At 41.0% G+C, this 17333-nt stretch overlaps 1 protein-coding gene across 1 annotated transcript; it reads right to left on the bottom strand.

The window, feature by feature from the left end:
* Positions 1-6840: 6840 nt before the first annotated feature.
* On the bottom strand, positions 6841-16179 carry LOC126176083 (uncharacterized). The gene is made up of 3 exons (XM_049923219.1): positions 15536-16179; positions 10423-10615; positions 6841-7195 (listed from the first exon to the last, which is right to left on the bottom strand). The coding sequence occupies exons 1-3, from the start codon at positions 16085-16087 to the stop codon at positions 6852-6854; spliced, it is 1089 nt and encodes a 362-aa protein (XP_049779176.1). The 5' UTR covers positions 16088-16179; the 3' UTR covers positions 6841-6851.
* Positions 16180-17333: the final 1154 nt, after the last annotated feature.

Genomic DNA, 17333 nt, shown 5'->3' with positions numbered 1-17333 from the left:
AATTTGTATGCGTAACATTCATCAGCAAATGTCGCCACGATAAACAGCTTTTTCTTATTCTTTGTGTCCTAGAAATCGTGATAAAGATCCTCATTTAACGAATTTTGATCCTCCCAGCCAACTTAGAGAGGGTCGTTTTAATTGCTGCTCTCTGCTTTTCACAATATATATAAATGACCTAGTAGATAGTGTCGGGAGTTCCATGCGGCTTTTCGCGGATGATGCTGTAGTATACAGAGAAGTTGCAGCATTAGAAAATTGCAGCGAAATGCAGAAGATCTGCAGCGGATAGGCACTTGGTGCAGGGAGTGGCAACTGACCCTTAACATAGACAAATGTAATGTATTGCGAATACATAAAAGAAGGATCCTTTATTGTGTGCTTATATGATAGCGGAACAAACACTGGTAGCAGTTACTTCTGTAAAATATCTGGGAGTATGCGTACGGAACGATTTGAAGTGGAATGATCATATAAAATTAACTGTTGGTAAGGCGGGTGCCAGGTTGAGATTCTTTGGGAGAGTCCTTAGAAAATGCAGTCCATCAACAAAGGAGGTGGCTTACAAAACACACTTTCGACGTATTGCTCATCAGTGTGGGATCCGTACCAGGTTGGGTTGCAGAGGAGATAGAGAAAATCCAAAGAAAAACGGCGCGTTTCGTCACAGGGTTATTTGGTAAGCGTGATAGCGTTACGCAGATGTTTAGCAAACTCAAGTGGCAGACTCTGCAAGATAGGCGCTCTGCATCGCGGTGTAGCTTGCTGTCCAGGTTTCGAGAGGGTGCTTTTATGGATGAGGTATCGAATATATTGTTTCCCCTACTTACACCTCCCGAGGAGATCACCAATGTAAAATTAGAGAGATTCGAGCGCGCACGGAGGCTTTCCGGCAGTCGTTCTTCCCGCGAACCATTCGGGACTGGAACAGGAAAGGGAGGTAATGACACTGGCACGTAAAGTGCCCTCCGCCATACACCGTTGCGTGGCTTGCGGAGTATAAATGTAGATGTAGATGTAGATGTAGATGCCAGTAGACGTTCTTTGTAGAACCAAAAGAAATGTGATTTCTATACCAAAAAAAAAAACACGAAGATAAAAAAAATCATATTTCCGGGATATAAGGAGTCCAAAGCGTCGGCGCATTCACGTATAAAGTACCAAAGTAAAAGTAAGAACTGTCACATGAAATATCACGTAAGTTGGGGATTTAACACAGATTCGCACTATTTTTTATTTTAATCTTTTCCTTAATGAAGTGCATCTTTGTACCGATACTAAACAGAAAGTGATCCAACAAACTGTGGAAGACTTGTAGTTAATGTTCCAGTGTGTTAATCTAAAGGAAGAACATTATTATTTCACAAAGTTAAGTAAGTAATTATCGCATGGCTAACATTCTCTTTTGTAAATTGCAGATGAAATCTTGGGTCCAGAAAATTCCTTTATGTGCTGCATTTTTCGGAAACTCCTTGGTATTAAATACCATTGCGAAAGGAATTGCATCTGGCAGATGACTGACAGAGTAAAAAAAGGTGCCGGGGGGGGGGGTGATCATAAGCTTTCAAAGGATGAAACTAAAAGAAAGCATGTTGTAGAATTCTTGTCAAGATAGAAAGACACCGAAAGTCATTACAAAGGGGACCAGAGCCAAAGACTGTATCTCTCGTGTGCATTAAATATAAACAAGCTTTTAAAATCATACAAGTCAGCAGCAACTGACCTCAAAGTTAAAAATCAGTCTTCACCAGAATTTTCAACTCCAAATTCAGTTTTGGTTTTGGCCCCCTGGCAGTGATAGATGCAGTTATTGTTTTAGAACGTGGCATGAAATTCAAAATGCTGTAGATACAGATCAAAAGAAGAAGTTAACGAATGAACGTCGTACTCATAGGCTGAAAGCTCAAGGTTTTCATAAATTAATGAAGCAGTCGCCACATGGAAGTAAAATCTTTCCAAAACTGAATATTGGAGAGGCATATTACTCCCGGCAAATTGCATTTTATAGCTTCTATGTAACAAACATAGAAACCACACACCTTGTTTTCTGTATATGAAATGAAGCTGAGGCTGGAAGAGGACCACGAGAAATTGCATCAGCCATCACAGATTTTCTTTCTAAGACATCCTTTGACCAGACTACCACATTTCTCAGACTCTTTGCTGATGGGTGTGGTGGCCAGACTAAAAATCAACATCTGATTGTGGTATTTCATCCTGGCTGATGAAAGTTCTCCTTTACTTATAAGGAATGTGTATCTATACTTTCCAGGTTGAGGGCATTCTTTTTTAAGACAGAATGTTTGGAAAATTTGAGAGAATACTGCACCAAATTCCACAAATTTTAAATACCCAGTAAGTATCTACTGATCTATAATCAAGCTGAGGAAACGTGGGTAATTGAAAATGACTGGGAGCTTAAGAACAATAAAGAACTCTCAAAGGAATGGAAAAAGATAGATGGTATCAGTGAAGTAAAAAGAATAATTTTGAAAAAATTTGAACTTAAGAGTGTCAGTGATCTGGATATAAAAGTCAAAACAGAAAGTCATTACTACTTCGATCACCTTCTAAATCGTTCACAACACTGCTAAAACGTGGACAGAAGATGTTCTCTGCTACTCAAAGACCTATACTAGCACTGTCAAACATGGTAAAGGGAGAGAACAGGGAAGATGTGAATAAACTGCTCACTTTAAGATTCGGCACACAATGAAATGAAGAACAAATTCATTTTTTTCACGCACTTTATAGATTCCATACATCAGTTTAACTCCAGAAGATATTGAATCTGAATATTTACAAGAAGAACCAGAAACGGAGAAAATTTAGTGAATTCTGCCTGTAACAAATTATGGTGTTGAAGAGTTTTCTCATGTAATTTAAATCTTTGTAGCATTCTTTCAAGTAAATGTTAATGTTGCACTGTCCTAAGTACTATAATTAATTTAAAGCAATTGAAAATTACTGTAAGTTTGTAATTATATTTGGGTATTAAAGTTCGTGTGAATTAATGAAGATTTATGCTGAAAATCCATCAAAATATGTAATGTCCTAGTTGACCAATCAAACTGTATATTGTCCAAAACAAATTTATTTGTCACCATCGTGATCAGATTTTGATATGTTGCAAAGTGAGATCGAATTCAATATCGCAACACGGAATTAATTGTGAAAACAGCATTATGTTCCATTGAATAGTTTAGTAGATATCAGTTTTCACTTTTCCTAACAATTTGAATCAATGGACATTATAAGTATTGATTAGTAGCTCCTCAAATATGAAACAGTAAAGGTATGATCGAGGAGTTTACCTCCTTGCCTGTATCAGACACATTATCTGTAGTCAGTGATTCAAAAATTCATATGTGGCAAGTATTATGAAAATCATATTTTCATACGGAGGTTCTTTTTCAATAAAATATTGTTGAGAAAAAAGAAGACAGGTTGCTGGCGTTGACTTACCATGTATATATATTATTGCATATGATGCGTTGTTTAGTCACAGGTTACATTGCAGTATACAGTCTAAACAACTGTAACAAAAATGTTTTTATTGTGTTTTCTAGTTATGTCTATAAGACTCCCTCTGAGTCCTGCATGCAAAATACACAAAAAAATTTCCTTCTTTTCTGTACTGTCACTTCCGTGATTTACAGAGACGTACCTACGTAGAGAATATCGTTCATGGAGATGAAATAAGGAGAGTTGTCGTGACGTCACAACTGAAAACTAATGTTCTTCATGACACTTGTCCCAGACATTAGCTTATGGTGGAACTGTTTTGATAAAAAATGCCAGCTTGTGGCATTGGTTGATCTACTGATCGTTCTGATAATAGTCATAAGTGTAAAGGGATCAAATTTTAGACATAAGTGGACTGATTTCAGTGAAATTTTCTTTCATACACATTAGTTTTGGTTATCGAGCTTACATTTACTCTAATGGTTTCGTTTCTGTCATTTGATTTTAAATTTTCTATCAATGCAACTCGGAAAACTTTCCGGGAGAACGCTTTGATAAGAAAATGTAGAAAGCGACCAAACGTAGCAAAATACGTTAATAGCATATTCAGAAAGACGACGTAGACCGAAATCAGTTTCACCATTGCATAGAAAGGAAAAAGTTGGATTACGAAAGCCGCCTCTTCACATTGCATACTTCGCTTCTAGCTTATTCAATGAGTACAACAACAACAAAATTGCATTATCGAGGCCACATGCGTCGCATTACAGGATAAAATTTGCATTTAAGACCAGAAAGGCGTCCCGAAATGCCTGATACTGCGTTACTCTTGAAAGAACTGTGACATTTACTATTTAAAACGACTGTTGCATGCACACAACTGAAATTAATAGCAAGAAGTAATTGTAGACAATAGTCTGCTAATGTTTTGGGGCATCTAACATGACGCCGGTTTCAAAACAACGGATAGCTTACAGCTGCAGCGCCATCTCCTCTTAATTATCTCCTTGATATCCTTAAGTTTATCTCTGGACAATCAGCCATAAGGCGTCGTTGTCATAGTTCACATAACCCCTTATGCTTATAAACGGCTCTACTGTTCAATTATTGTTTCTATAGCACCTGATCTCATGCATATAAAGCTTTAGTTATGCAGTTAAGTATTTTATTGCATCGTATCCTTGCTTTCAGTATACGTAACATTTTTCAATTTAAACGCTTCTTGTTTATTTTATTGTACGTCAGGCCAACCACGGTCTGTTTCTAAAATTGAGTGACGTAGACAAGTACGTTGGCTGTGACACAGGTATACGCTTTTAATAGCTTCTACTCTGTATGTTATCTTTTTATTCTTTGTACATATTTTAACTTTGAGGTTTTCTGATGACACTCTAATTCCTTCAGAGACAGCAAAGGCTGGAAGAGCAGTTGAGCGGAATGGACGATGTCCTGAAAGGAGGATATAACATATACATCAGCTACAGCAAAGCAACGAAAACAGGTTGTAATCGAATTAAATCATATCATGAGTTAGACTATGAAATGTGACACTTAAAGCAGCAGATGAGGTTTAGTTTTTGGGCAGCAAAATGAATGATGATGGCCGAAGTCGAGAGAATGTAAAATGTAGACTTGCAGTGTCAAGAAAAGCGTTTCTGAAGAAGGAGATTTGTTACGATCGAATATAGATTTAAGTGTTAACAAGCCTTTTCTGAAAGTATTTGTCTAGTGTGTAGCCATGTATGGAAGTGAAACACGGACGACGAACTGTTTAGACAAGAAGAGAATACAAGATTTTGAAATGTTCGGCTACAGAAGCATACAGAAGGTTAGACGGGTAGATCACGTAATTAATGTGGAGGTACTGAAGAGATTTATGGAGACAATAGATTTGTGGCACATGTCTAAACGAATGTATCGGTTTATAGGACAAGTTCTGAGATATCGAGGGATGACCAATTTAGTACTGGAGGGATGTGCGGGGGGTAAAAATCGTAGATCGAAACAAAGAGATGAATACAGTAAGCGGATTCAGGGAGATGTAGGTTGCAGTAATTTTTGAGAGATGAAGAGGTTTGCTCTGGATAGAGTAGCATGGAGAGTTCCATAAAACTAGTACTCGCACTGAGGACCGCAAAAACATTAACATTTTAACTGTGCTATATCTAAAAGTTACTGCAGGTACCTGAGAACAGCTACACTGTCCTAGCTATGTAGTAGGGAAGAACATAAAATAAATTAATGGCTTAATCATAATAATTAGTCACTGTGGCAAAATGATATCATCGAAGGGAATAATAATAGAATGGGAAGCAGTTACTGTGTTCATTAAGTATTATCTCATTAATTTATTTTTTAGTATTGTCGGTAGTCGCTTTCCAATGTGTATAGATTTTTGTGTAATAAGATAGCCCCCTATCTTTTTCAATCGTGTGCACTGCTATCCCCTCCCCGTTTTCCTCTTCCTTCTGAAGATTACTTTCTTTTAAAGATTTTTATTTTCTTTTTCAGTAGGTAAATAGTGTAATTTGTGTTGCCAGACTGTACAGACAACTATTTACGAACGAGCAAAACAATTTCATTAACGTGCTGTGAATAATATCTGTGAAGCACGGCCCATAGTAGCTTCTAGAGTGACAGTCATGTGTAGAAACAGCAGCTAATAATTAAAACAGTATTTGTACATGTTGTAACTGATCTGATTAAACTTAGCACTAATTTCACATTTAATTCTTTTATGACTTTTTTGGTATGTTTCCTAAAAATTACTGCTGCCAGTGTTTAATTCTTCTTTTTGTGATCCATGTCGCAGAAATGTGCGGAAATGTAGTTCATTTTCTTCAGATTGCAGCGTTTAGTGTTTCTGTTATTTCGTAAGTCCTTCATTCTGCAAGTTGCTATACATTACTTTTATTATCATTAGTGAGATAATCTGGAGGCGACTTGCTTTCTTATAACGTCTGTATCTCTCCCATTTCCTGCATTGTTTTCCAAATATTTGTAGTGTAACTCTTGTTTACGAATTTGACAGGTTTGGAATTTATTGCATGTGCTTCCCTGAAGTCATCCTGCTTTCAGATTGCTTAATTATTTAAATACTGGTTAAGGTGACACAAGACAAGGTAAGAATACTTTCGTCTGTCCTTTATCGATTAATAAAATAATTTACCCGGAGCTTTCTAGTCACACAGTTCTTTGCATATCGAAATAGCTATATGAATTTAAAAAAGGAAGTAAGATTTATTGTTTAATTCTTTTGTTATTTACGTAAGTTACACTTCGTGATACACAGTATCTTACACACACTTGTAGCTTCACGCTGACATTTGAACAGAAGTCGGTACAAATAAGTTAAATAATTTAACGTGTGTCGTCTCGACGCGACGTCAGCGCCTGGCAGAGGGCGCGTAGGCCCTGTAGGGCAGGTCGGCGGCGGCACCCAAGGGCAGGGCTCGGCCGTAGCCGTGGTGGTCATAGGGCGCGGGCGCGGGCGCCGCGTGATGCTCGACCGTGGCGTGCGGGTAGTGCACCACCTCGTAGCTCACCACCTTGGGCTTGCTCAGGCGGAAGATGAGCATGGCGCCCGTGAGCACCAGCGAGAGCAGGCCCAGGGTCAGGGCCTTCCAGGTCTTGAGCGCGATCAGCGCCAGAGCCAGCGGCAGCACGGCCGCCGCCTTGAACTTGAGGCCCAGCAGGAACGGCATCACCACCTTCTTCATGAAGCCGCGGGCTGAAACAACACAACGACACACGAGGTGAAACAGCACAACTCGAGAAACCAGAAAGATACATCAGAGCTTATATTTTAATGCTTCACACTCTGTTACACCTCGCTATCTTGATTCCGTTTTCAGTCTGTTAAAAAAAAAATCACGTTGTGGTGGCTTTGGAATTATGGCTGCGTTCTCAGAATACGTAGCTTACGTTTGCGGGAGGGGGAAGGGGTGGGGTGGGGTGGTAGAGTTCCACACCTAGGAGTATTCTGTGCAATGAGTAAGTGGTTCATTTCATATTTAACCGACAGGAAGTGTAACTAGGTTCAAACGGTTCTTATGAAAAATCATTTTGAGAGTGGGGACTTCCGTTCCACAGGTCACAATTCTAGGACTACTCCTCCTTTTGCTATACACGTCACCTTCAATCTTACACTAATAAAGTAAAAATAGTGCTCTTTGTTTGTCATGCGAGTATCATATTCAAAGCCATCAGAGCTGCAGCTACAAAACATTCAATAAATGAAAAAATTCAAAACCATTTATTAATGATTCCCAGTAAAAGGCACACCTATGACTTAGAAAAAATACAGATCGTCCACTTCTGTGCACCCTACGTACGTAACCAAAAATAGCAAAACATCAAAATGGGAAAGGATATAGAATAGACTTTTCTAAATCTTTGGTGTGCTCAGTGATTTGAACTTTAATCAGATACCACGTGTTATGGATCATGTCAAACACCGTAGTTCAGTAACATTTTCTATACGTTTAATTGCTGATTTTGATGTTACTAGTGTTATCCAATTAGCGTATTTTCCATATTTCCGGTTATTGATGTTATTTGATATAGTTTTTTGGAAGAATTCATTGCAACAAAACAGGTTGTATAAGAAAAATATCTGAAGTCCACCCCCCCACCCCACCCCCTCTCATGAACGAAATTGTTTAAAAAATTAGGTATACTAACTACGGCCTCGCAATACATTTACTTGTTCACGAATTTTTTTGTGAAGAATCAAACAAAATTTCAAACTAATACTCGTATTTCAAACTGTAACACTGGGAATAAAACGTTACACTGTCTACATATTAATCTTACTCTTGCACAGAAGGGAGCAGAGTATGCAGCCATGACAAAGTTTGATCACTCATCTTGTGAATTGAAGATGCTTTCAGATAATGAAATGTTACAAATCCTTGTACTTAGTAACTTACTTTATGAGTTAACAGCATTCATATTAAAAAAAGATTCTGCTAGTATCCAGCACGAAGCCGTCTTTCCATTGCTACCCTGTATCTTACTTGTTAACGTAATGACACAGTCCACGTCATAGCGAACGATCGCGAATATGTCGAAACACGAAGTTATTTTCTGGGTCATCCTTATTTTATCAGTCCTACCTGGTAAGATTTTCTGACTAAGTAACTATATTGAAGTATCCGTGGTGTGTTGCACTTCTTGACTATTCGTCTAACGCATTTCTGTCTTGCACCTGGCTTTCGCACTCTTCTTATGTGTGCCTCAGATATTCAATCGCTAAGAGTGTTTCTAGTATTTAATCGGCTGTTTCGCTATAACTTAAAACTAGTGCGATTTATCTAGATACTTCCGATATCATACATTAGTTCATTTAATTATAATGAGTTAGCAGTAGTGGTTCTACAACACTTCGTCGAGCTACCATCGAAGCTGCTAAAACGTCTGAAGATGTCTCCCTATCAAGAACGATATAACACTGGACTAATGGAGCATAGATGTAAGACACAAGACAGTGTAGGCAAAGAGAGCATTCCCCGATTTAAAAAGTCTTAAAGAAAGGCATTAAATTTGAGAAGGAAATTTCTTTTGCTTCTATACAGCGTGAAACAAGAAATACTCAGACTTTTATGAAAAATTCCTCAAATGTAGAAGAAGAAAATGTGCTGTATGGCGATGAGTCTGGAACTGACAAATTTCCATGTTGGAACTTAATTTCTACAGCCGTTCTGGGTGTTCCTGCCGAACAGATGGAGCTGGGTTTCTAAAGATGAGTGTTAGCGTAATGCATTTTGGTTCCTAGCAGGATATCTACTGTTTTCTTGATGTCGTGGAGGAACAGAGTGAGCAGGGCTACACCATTCCGTTTTGATTAATTGTCTATTTCCGGTTGTAGCTCCCTCTAGACAGTCATGTGCTCAACAAAACTTGTTGCAGCTTACACTATGCCATCGACTGCAAGCAGAAATTCTCCCTCCTGTTGAGGTTTCCTCGTCTTTCTAGGACTCACCCAGTCACGAGTGGTTGGCTTAAATGGCCCATGATCCCTAAGAAGACGATCAGTTACTTGAAACTTCCTCACATCAGAGCACTGTCGCTCTGGAACCCTTTTCCGAAACAGACACTGAGCGCCAGGACCTCCTGTTCAGGTGTCCTCGTCCTTCTAGGATTCACCCAGTCGCGATTAGTTGCCTTAAATGGCCCATGATCCCTAAGAAGACAATCAGTTACTTGGAACTTCCTCATATCAGAGCACTGTCGCTCTGGAACCATTTTCCGATACAAACATTGAGCGCCAGGACCTTTAATATCTGCTAATCTGTACAGAAAGTGGACATCTGCCAGCTATGCATTAAAGTGAACTCCCATTGCACTGTACTGGAAAGCAAGTACGTGATGAACTCCAAACAGCCAGTGTCACGTGCTTGACGTACTAGCAAATCAACAGAAGCAATCAACAGTACCTTCTTTCAATTGAAACGTCAACAACTCTGGTGAACCTAAAAAACACAACTTACTATACAGTTTAACCAAACGTAAACAAGAGGGTTAAGAAAACGTTTCATGTAATGCTGGTACGTTCTGATTATGTGTGTTTCTCATGATTAATGTGATTAGGAAACGAGATGTAGAAAAATAGCTCCAAGATGGAAATAAAACGAATACATTTCCAAATAATATATTTTCTTCTTCTATGTATGAGGAATGTTTCCTGAAATTTTTACCTGCATTAGTATTTTTGAATGTAGATTGGGTAATACACTGATCTGTAGGGTAGCCGGAGGTCTAGCTTAGGTTGAAAGGTGACAGCTGATTGTGCGTTGGCAGTAGACGAATGAGAGAACGAGATCTGCGATTTGATGACGCTCTGATCTGTAGCGTAAAGTGACAGTTCATTTGTGAGTTGACGACGCGGTACCGAAAGCTTCAGTTAATCCGACGTCGATCTCCCCTGCCGGGAGTCAGTGGCACTTTGAGACTTACCTTCGGACTGCGCGACGGCAGGGTCCGCCAGCGGCACCCGTACCTCGGTAGGCAACCCGGAGAGCAGTGCTGCAGGCACATACTGGGCGGCGCGGCCCGAGCGCAGCTCTTCAGGCAAGCGGACGCGCAGCGCGTGGCTGCCTAGGAAGCGCTCCACCCGGGACAGCATGTCGGGACCCTCGGCTTCGTTGTCCTGCAACACAACCGTCATCGCCATTGTAACTCAGCTACAATTCGTCGCAGTCACAGGCGCTCACGTCTTAACACAATGACGAGCAACAACAGACAAAAAACCAGTGACCCTTACGAGATATCCCATTAATACAGTGTAACACCACCTCAATAACGGCCTCAATCGTGAAAATTGAAATTGCTCGAGAAAAGTACATGAAAAGATCACTTTGGAAAGGGTAAACTGACAGATGAGCGAAATCGTACCACGAGTATTAGTAAAAAATTCGTTGGACAAAATAGAAACTTGCCAAGTATCTTGCCAATACTTCTTAAGTAATACAACCCAGTAAGTTGTCCTCGATGGTGAGTGTTCATCGGAAGTGAGGGTATTATCTGGAGTGCCCCAGGGAAGTGTGGTAGGTCGGCTGTTGTTTTCTATCTACATAAATGATCTTTTGGATAGGGTGGATAGCAATGTGCGGCTGTTTGCTGATGATGCTGTGGTGTACGGGACGGTGTCGTCGATGAGTGTCTGTAGGAGGATACAAGATGACTTGGACAGGATTTGTGATTGGTATAAAGAACGGCAGCTAACTCTAAATATAGATAAATGTAAATTAATGCAGATGAATAGGAAAAAGAATCCCGTAATGTTTGAATACTCTATTAGTAGTGTAGCGCTTCACACAGTCACATCGATTAAATATTTGGTCGTAACATTGAAGAGCGATATGAAGTGGGACAAGCATGTAATTGTAGTTGTGGGGAAGGCGGATAGTCGTCTTCGGTTCATTGGTAGAATTTTGGGAAGATGTGGTTCATCTGTCAAGGAGACCGCTTATAAAACACTAATACGACCTATTCTTGAGTACTGCTCGAGCGTTTGGGATCCCTATCAGGTCAGATGGAGGGAGGACATAGAAGCAATTCAGAGACGGGCTGCTAGATTTGTTACTAGTAGGTTTGATCATCACGCGAGTGTCACGGAAATGCTTCAGGAACTCGGGTTGGAGTCTCAGAGGAAAGGAGGCGTTCTTTTCATGAATTGCTACTGAGGAAATTTAGAGAACCAGCATTTTAGGCTGACTGCAGTACGATTTTACTGCCGTCAACTTATACTTCGCGGAAAGACCACAAAGATAAGATAACACAGATTAGGACTCGTACAGAGGCATATAGGCAGTCATTTTTCCTTCGGTCTGTTTGGGAGTGGAACAGGGAGAGAAGATGCTACTTCTGGTACGAGGTACCCTCCACCACGCACCGCATGGTGGATTGCGGAGTATGTATGTAAAAGTAGATGTAGAATTTGGCGAGGAAGGAGCACACGTGTTTCGGGTAGACCATGTCCAGCCGGGACCAATCATTAAATACCGCAGAGATAAATTTCAGGGATGTGGATCGGTATATGCCACCCGATGTTACAGTAGTCCCAGACATATTCTATGGGTTAGTGGATCACTCGAGGTCCCATAGGGCACCTAACTGTGCAGTCCTAGATAACAGCTGTTGTCATACTGGAAGACGGCTGTGTCCTCAGTATACGTGCCATGAAGATGTAAACGAAACAGCAGACCACAATCAACGAAAGGCACCTTGATTCACGTTCCGATGACCTGAGCGAGTACGTCTGTGTCATGGTACGCAAAACAGTCACAATACACCACAGCACTGCATCTGGCCTCAGTTGTACCCTCCACAGAATACGGTTTGAGTGTCTCATTGGACCGTCGAGGAACGCTACGCAACACATGAGTTGAAAAGAGTCCAAATCGCGATCTGTTGGACCACACTGCTCATCTCCTAACACCTAATATCAACTTCCTGTGTTGTTTGGAACATTCAGGACTTGCCACTTTTTGTGCCGCAGTAGGCACTGCCCTTTTGTGAGGTACACGATTATAAATGTCCAGTTCATGCAGTTCACTCTGAAACTGTTTGAGATGGATCTGCAGTCACTGTCGAATTTGAAACAGATTACCCCTGACAAGGCGTGATAATTGTAAGTAGTCACTGTTGGTTGGATTCATTTTACGACCACTGTTCTTATATTACTTTACTTGGCTGATTGGTAAGCTGGAGAGCCTGCGATGACACACCAATACATTGTGCGCCATTTATGATGGTGTGGTGATTGGCACTCCCAAACAGGAAAGCTCACTTCCGACATTTTGTCATTTCTCGAAATCGACCAACCTTACTGCACTGGTTACATACAACCGACTGGCAGAGACACAACACAGTGCTGCTGTGGCTGTGGCTTATGGACTGTGGTAGAAGAATTCATTAAAACCAAATTTTAATATATGAAGTAACGTACTACACTATAATATTTCGAGAATGGAGACATAAATTTCTCTCCTCCTCCCTCCCCTACTCCGCCCCTTGGTATTGCGAGGGTTAAAGGAATGACTAATCTTTTTCCCTGTGAGTTTATACTTCAAGTGCAGTTTTATTCCGATCGTCCATCAAGTTTCATTTATAATTTGTTTCTCGCCGTCTTTTATGCAGATGTTCGCTGTTCACATATGCTTTTCTAGATATGGACTTCACAAATGAAAGGTTTGCTTACTCAAATAAAATAACTCGATAAAGTCACATAAATGTTAAAAAGCTATTTAGGATTTGCATGTAATACATTATACGGACATTAAAAGACAACAGTAGGCAGTACTGACAACACTGGAATAAAAGCTATAGGAATGTGTTGCAACATACGTTTAAATGATGAAATCTTCTCGGGCTTCCATCCGATAGCTGTGTCGAAAATTCGCGACGTTTATGAGTGTCATTCTCATCATCTTCGCCAGAAGATGATGAGAATAACACTCATCGAAAAGTCGCAGATTTTCGACTCAGCTACCCGGATGGAAGCCCGAAAAGATTTCATCAGCAGTATACACCGGGAAAGCCTACATTCGCACACGTTTAGATGGTTACACCGACTAATAAAGAGTCACTGCATGTAAATCGAGAAGAACAGCTTGTTGGCATAGCTTGTTAGAAGAAAGGATAAGTTGATAGGAGACAACATGAGACATCAATTAATAATTAGGAAATGGAGGCAAGTGTGGGTGAGGGGGAAGCAGTAAGTTTGTTGAGGAAGACCAAGACTTGAATACAAAAAGCAAATGAATCTAGAGTGCACAACGTATGCTGCACAAAGCAGACTAGCATGGAGAACTGCATAGAACCGGACTTTGAACTGATGACTGCAGCAACAACGTAATGTTAACCAAATAACAAATTAGCTAAGAAAACTGCTTTCCACCCTTAGGAAATTTGCAACTAGCCTTTCATATAATGTGCATGAAAAAATATGACTTACATTTAAATTGAGCAAAACTTCCACAGCATCGCTTACAATATAATATGACCATAATGGATAATACAGAACATATCTTTCTTTGAAGAAGTAATGAAACGAATTCATAGAAGCAGAAGCTTCGCTCATTCAGAAATGAAGCATAGGCTGAGCGTATTTGGGACCACAGAAGCAGAAGCAGAATTATAGTATTTAAATAGATATCCGCAGTTTTTACCTGACTTCGCTGAAAAATAGAGGATCCGCCGTTCGTTCATCATCTTTGTGTAAGAAAATCAAAGACTGAGTGAAACCATATGAAGCTGGTCGTATACCCGAAAGATCTAATGGCAAAATAATTAAGGAAAGAGAAGTGTTTTTCGTATTTCTGTAATTGACCACACAGTCACAGTGTTAAACAGTCATCAAATGACGGAATCACTCTTCTCAAATAACAATTCGTACATTCAGCTTTTGCATGAATTGAAAATGTAAATCATAATGGCTGACCAAGTTTGTATTAGGTTCCTCCAGAAATGCAAACTAACGCTTGATCACTGTATAATCTCACGCTATGTTTTACAAACTTATGAACAAGTTCTCGCAGCTAGGAGGTCAATCCCATTTGAGAAACGCACAGAATAGAATTTCCAACTGATTGCCAACATGGCCAACTTCAAAAGGAGAAATTAAACTTGTAAAATATGTTTTAATGACAGTATTATATGTATTCCGAGATCACATTCCAGCCTGTCATTTAGACATCAGACTGAATCGTAAAGGACATGAGACATCTGATTTGTCTGTAAAGTGGAGGACTGCCTAAGCACAGTCGCTTCCGTATGGCTTCTTGTCTCGTACTTCAGTCTCAAGTAAAAATAACATTGCTTTGTTACTGCAATAAACAAGGAGGCCCGCATCTCGTGGTCGTGCGGTAGCGTTCTCGCTTCCCACGCCCGGGTTCCCGGGTTCAATTCCCGGCGAGGTCAGGGATTTTCTCTGCCTCGTGATGGCTGGGTGTTGTGTGATGTCCTTAGGTTAGTTAGGTTTAAGTAGTTCTAAGTTCTAGGGGACTGATGACCTAAGATGTTAAGTCCCATAGTGCTCAGAGCCATTTGAGCCAATAAACAAGGATACTGGATATTCAGATATTTAGATATTTTTCAGTCTAATAAGTTCACAAATACAACCCACTAAAATCTAGTTAAGTTTATAGAGCACTTATGGGACACAAAAGCCAAATCTATCGAATGTTAGTAACGAACACAGTTGTAGGCGAAATATATAGCTTTTGAAATAAGCCGTGTGTGTGTGCTCCATGTAATATATGTAGGACATGTGTTACATTTTGAAAACAGTCACCATAAACTGAGGGAAATGTTATTAGCCCTTTACGTTTCTTAAGTTTGAAAAGAAATTCATAGCTTACTTTCAAATGCACAGAGTAATCAAGAAAATTTAGTGGAGAATGTATGTACCAACACAATGCTCTGCGGTATTAAAAGTGAGAGGAAGACGTTTCATTACGTCAACTTCGGCTAGTGATACTAAACTCTTAATTGAATGATCAAGAATACACCGACCGTTGCACATCAGTTACCCTGCAAATCAGTTACACAGATATCCATCGCTTACCTGCACATATTCGTAGCTGGTAGGAGAATATGAACCAGTCTTCTCGATGGCCAGATCCCTGGTCAGGAAGATGGCGTCCTTCCTGGCGGTGGCTCTGAGGAAGGCCATGACCTTGGGCTTGACGCAAGAGAAGGACCCTTCCTCCATGCACTCGGAGTAAATGCGCTTGAAGGCATCCGCCACTGTCTCGTACCCAGCCGATCTCCCAGTGGCCTCTTGGTCAGCAGGGTCACTGTCCTCGCTCGGAGATCGGTTTTCTTCCATTTCAACCATGGGTGGCTCGGCCATTGGATGCATCATCGCATCCTCCACTGATTCCTGATTCATCATCTCATCCATCATAGCAGGCATTTCGTTGGCCATCGGTTTTTCCACATTGGTCATTGGGTCCTTGGGCATGGCAGTTTGTTGGTCGGCCATCGGCCCCGTCTTGAACGTAGTCTCTTCCATCACCATGGCCTCCGAAGCGGCAGCACTGTCCGGAGTAGGTATGGCCAGGACGGCTGCTGCCAGAACCGAGGCCCAGAGCGCGACGGCGATTGTCCGACACATCTTGCTGACCAATAGGCAGCGGCTAGCCGATTACTGACCGCGAGAACTTGTTAGCGCTGAGTTGACCACCGGAGCAGTGTGCCGCCGACCGCTGTTCGACTGCAAATGTGTACTTAATCAAGCTGTCACGGGACTTTTATAAGGTGGGTGGCGTGGAGGGAGTACAGTAAGGCTGAAGGTACGCCACGAGACGGGCTAGAGTAGGGGGAGAGGGCGTCGAGACGGCGATCCCCCACTCCTTCCACCGCGCGTTTGTTTGGCCTGCGATCCTCCGACGGCGGCGATATCGGGGGCTCGCTTTCGATTGCCATAAGGCTTGCACGGCGAGCAAGTGGGCCGTGGATGCCGACGTGCGCCGCGTGCCGCTGTCGCCTTTTGGCAAGGCGGACGTCGCTCCGCGTCGCGAGGCGGCTCTGGAAAGTCGCTCGCGGCCTTGATCCATCACTAATGTCACGGCCCCAGGGCGGCGCTAACGAGCCGACTGTAGTAAAACGCCGACAAGAGGCACGGAAGGTCTGCGAAAAGTGAACTGGAGGCTCCTTTACGTAGTTTCGATAACTCTTTTTACCGTCGGGCACTCTTATTGAGCCAACTGGCCAACTTCTGTAGCATTTACGAAGGAAGGTGCAGGTCCAGATTTCACTTCTGTGGTGGAGGCGGGTAATTTTTTCTTACTGTCCTCCCTCTAAATATTACCTGCCGTGAAACGATCACTTTGAACGTGCCTCAGATGCCTACTATTTTAGTATTAATGACGATAACGTATATTAACTTTTTATTCTGTCAATAAAAGTTTTCATCAAGATACCTTCCTTTTGGAAAGCGACTCATATTGACTTGTAAATTATAGATTGCAGCAATCAGTCGTCCTTTTTAAGTTTTATTTTGCAGATCTAGATTTCAGCTAGTAGCTAGCCATTCTCAAAGCACTATTATTTTCGCTCAAAGCATGTAAGTCCCTGTCGATCGAGCTTCACCCACAGTTCATTGCTTTGTGCGAAAATAATAGTGCATTGAGAATGGCTAGCTTCTAGCCGAATCCAGATCTGCATAATCAGATTTAAAAAGGACGACTGATTTCGTCAATCTATAATTTATAAATAATAAATTTATAAATATAATATAATATGCAAAGTGTTATAAAATAATTTCTTACCTTGCCACTTAGTGCAAGGCCTTAGCATGAATTCCAAGAAAACGCAATCTAGAGAAATACAGCTTTTGAAAATCATTTGTCTGTAATCTT

Source organism: Schistocerca cancellata, chromosome 3 (assembly GCF_023864275.1).
Source record: "Schistocerca cancellata isolate TAMUIC-IGC-003103 chromosome 3, iqSchCanc2.1, whole genome shotgun sequence".
Taxonomy (NCBI): domain Eukaryota; kingdom Metazoa; phylum Arthropoda; class Insecta; order Orthoptera; family Acrididae; genus Schistocerca; species Schistocerca cancellata.
Note: the sequence above shows the minus strand (reverse complement) of the source record. Positions and strands in the feature narration are given on the sequence as shown.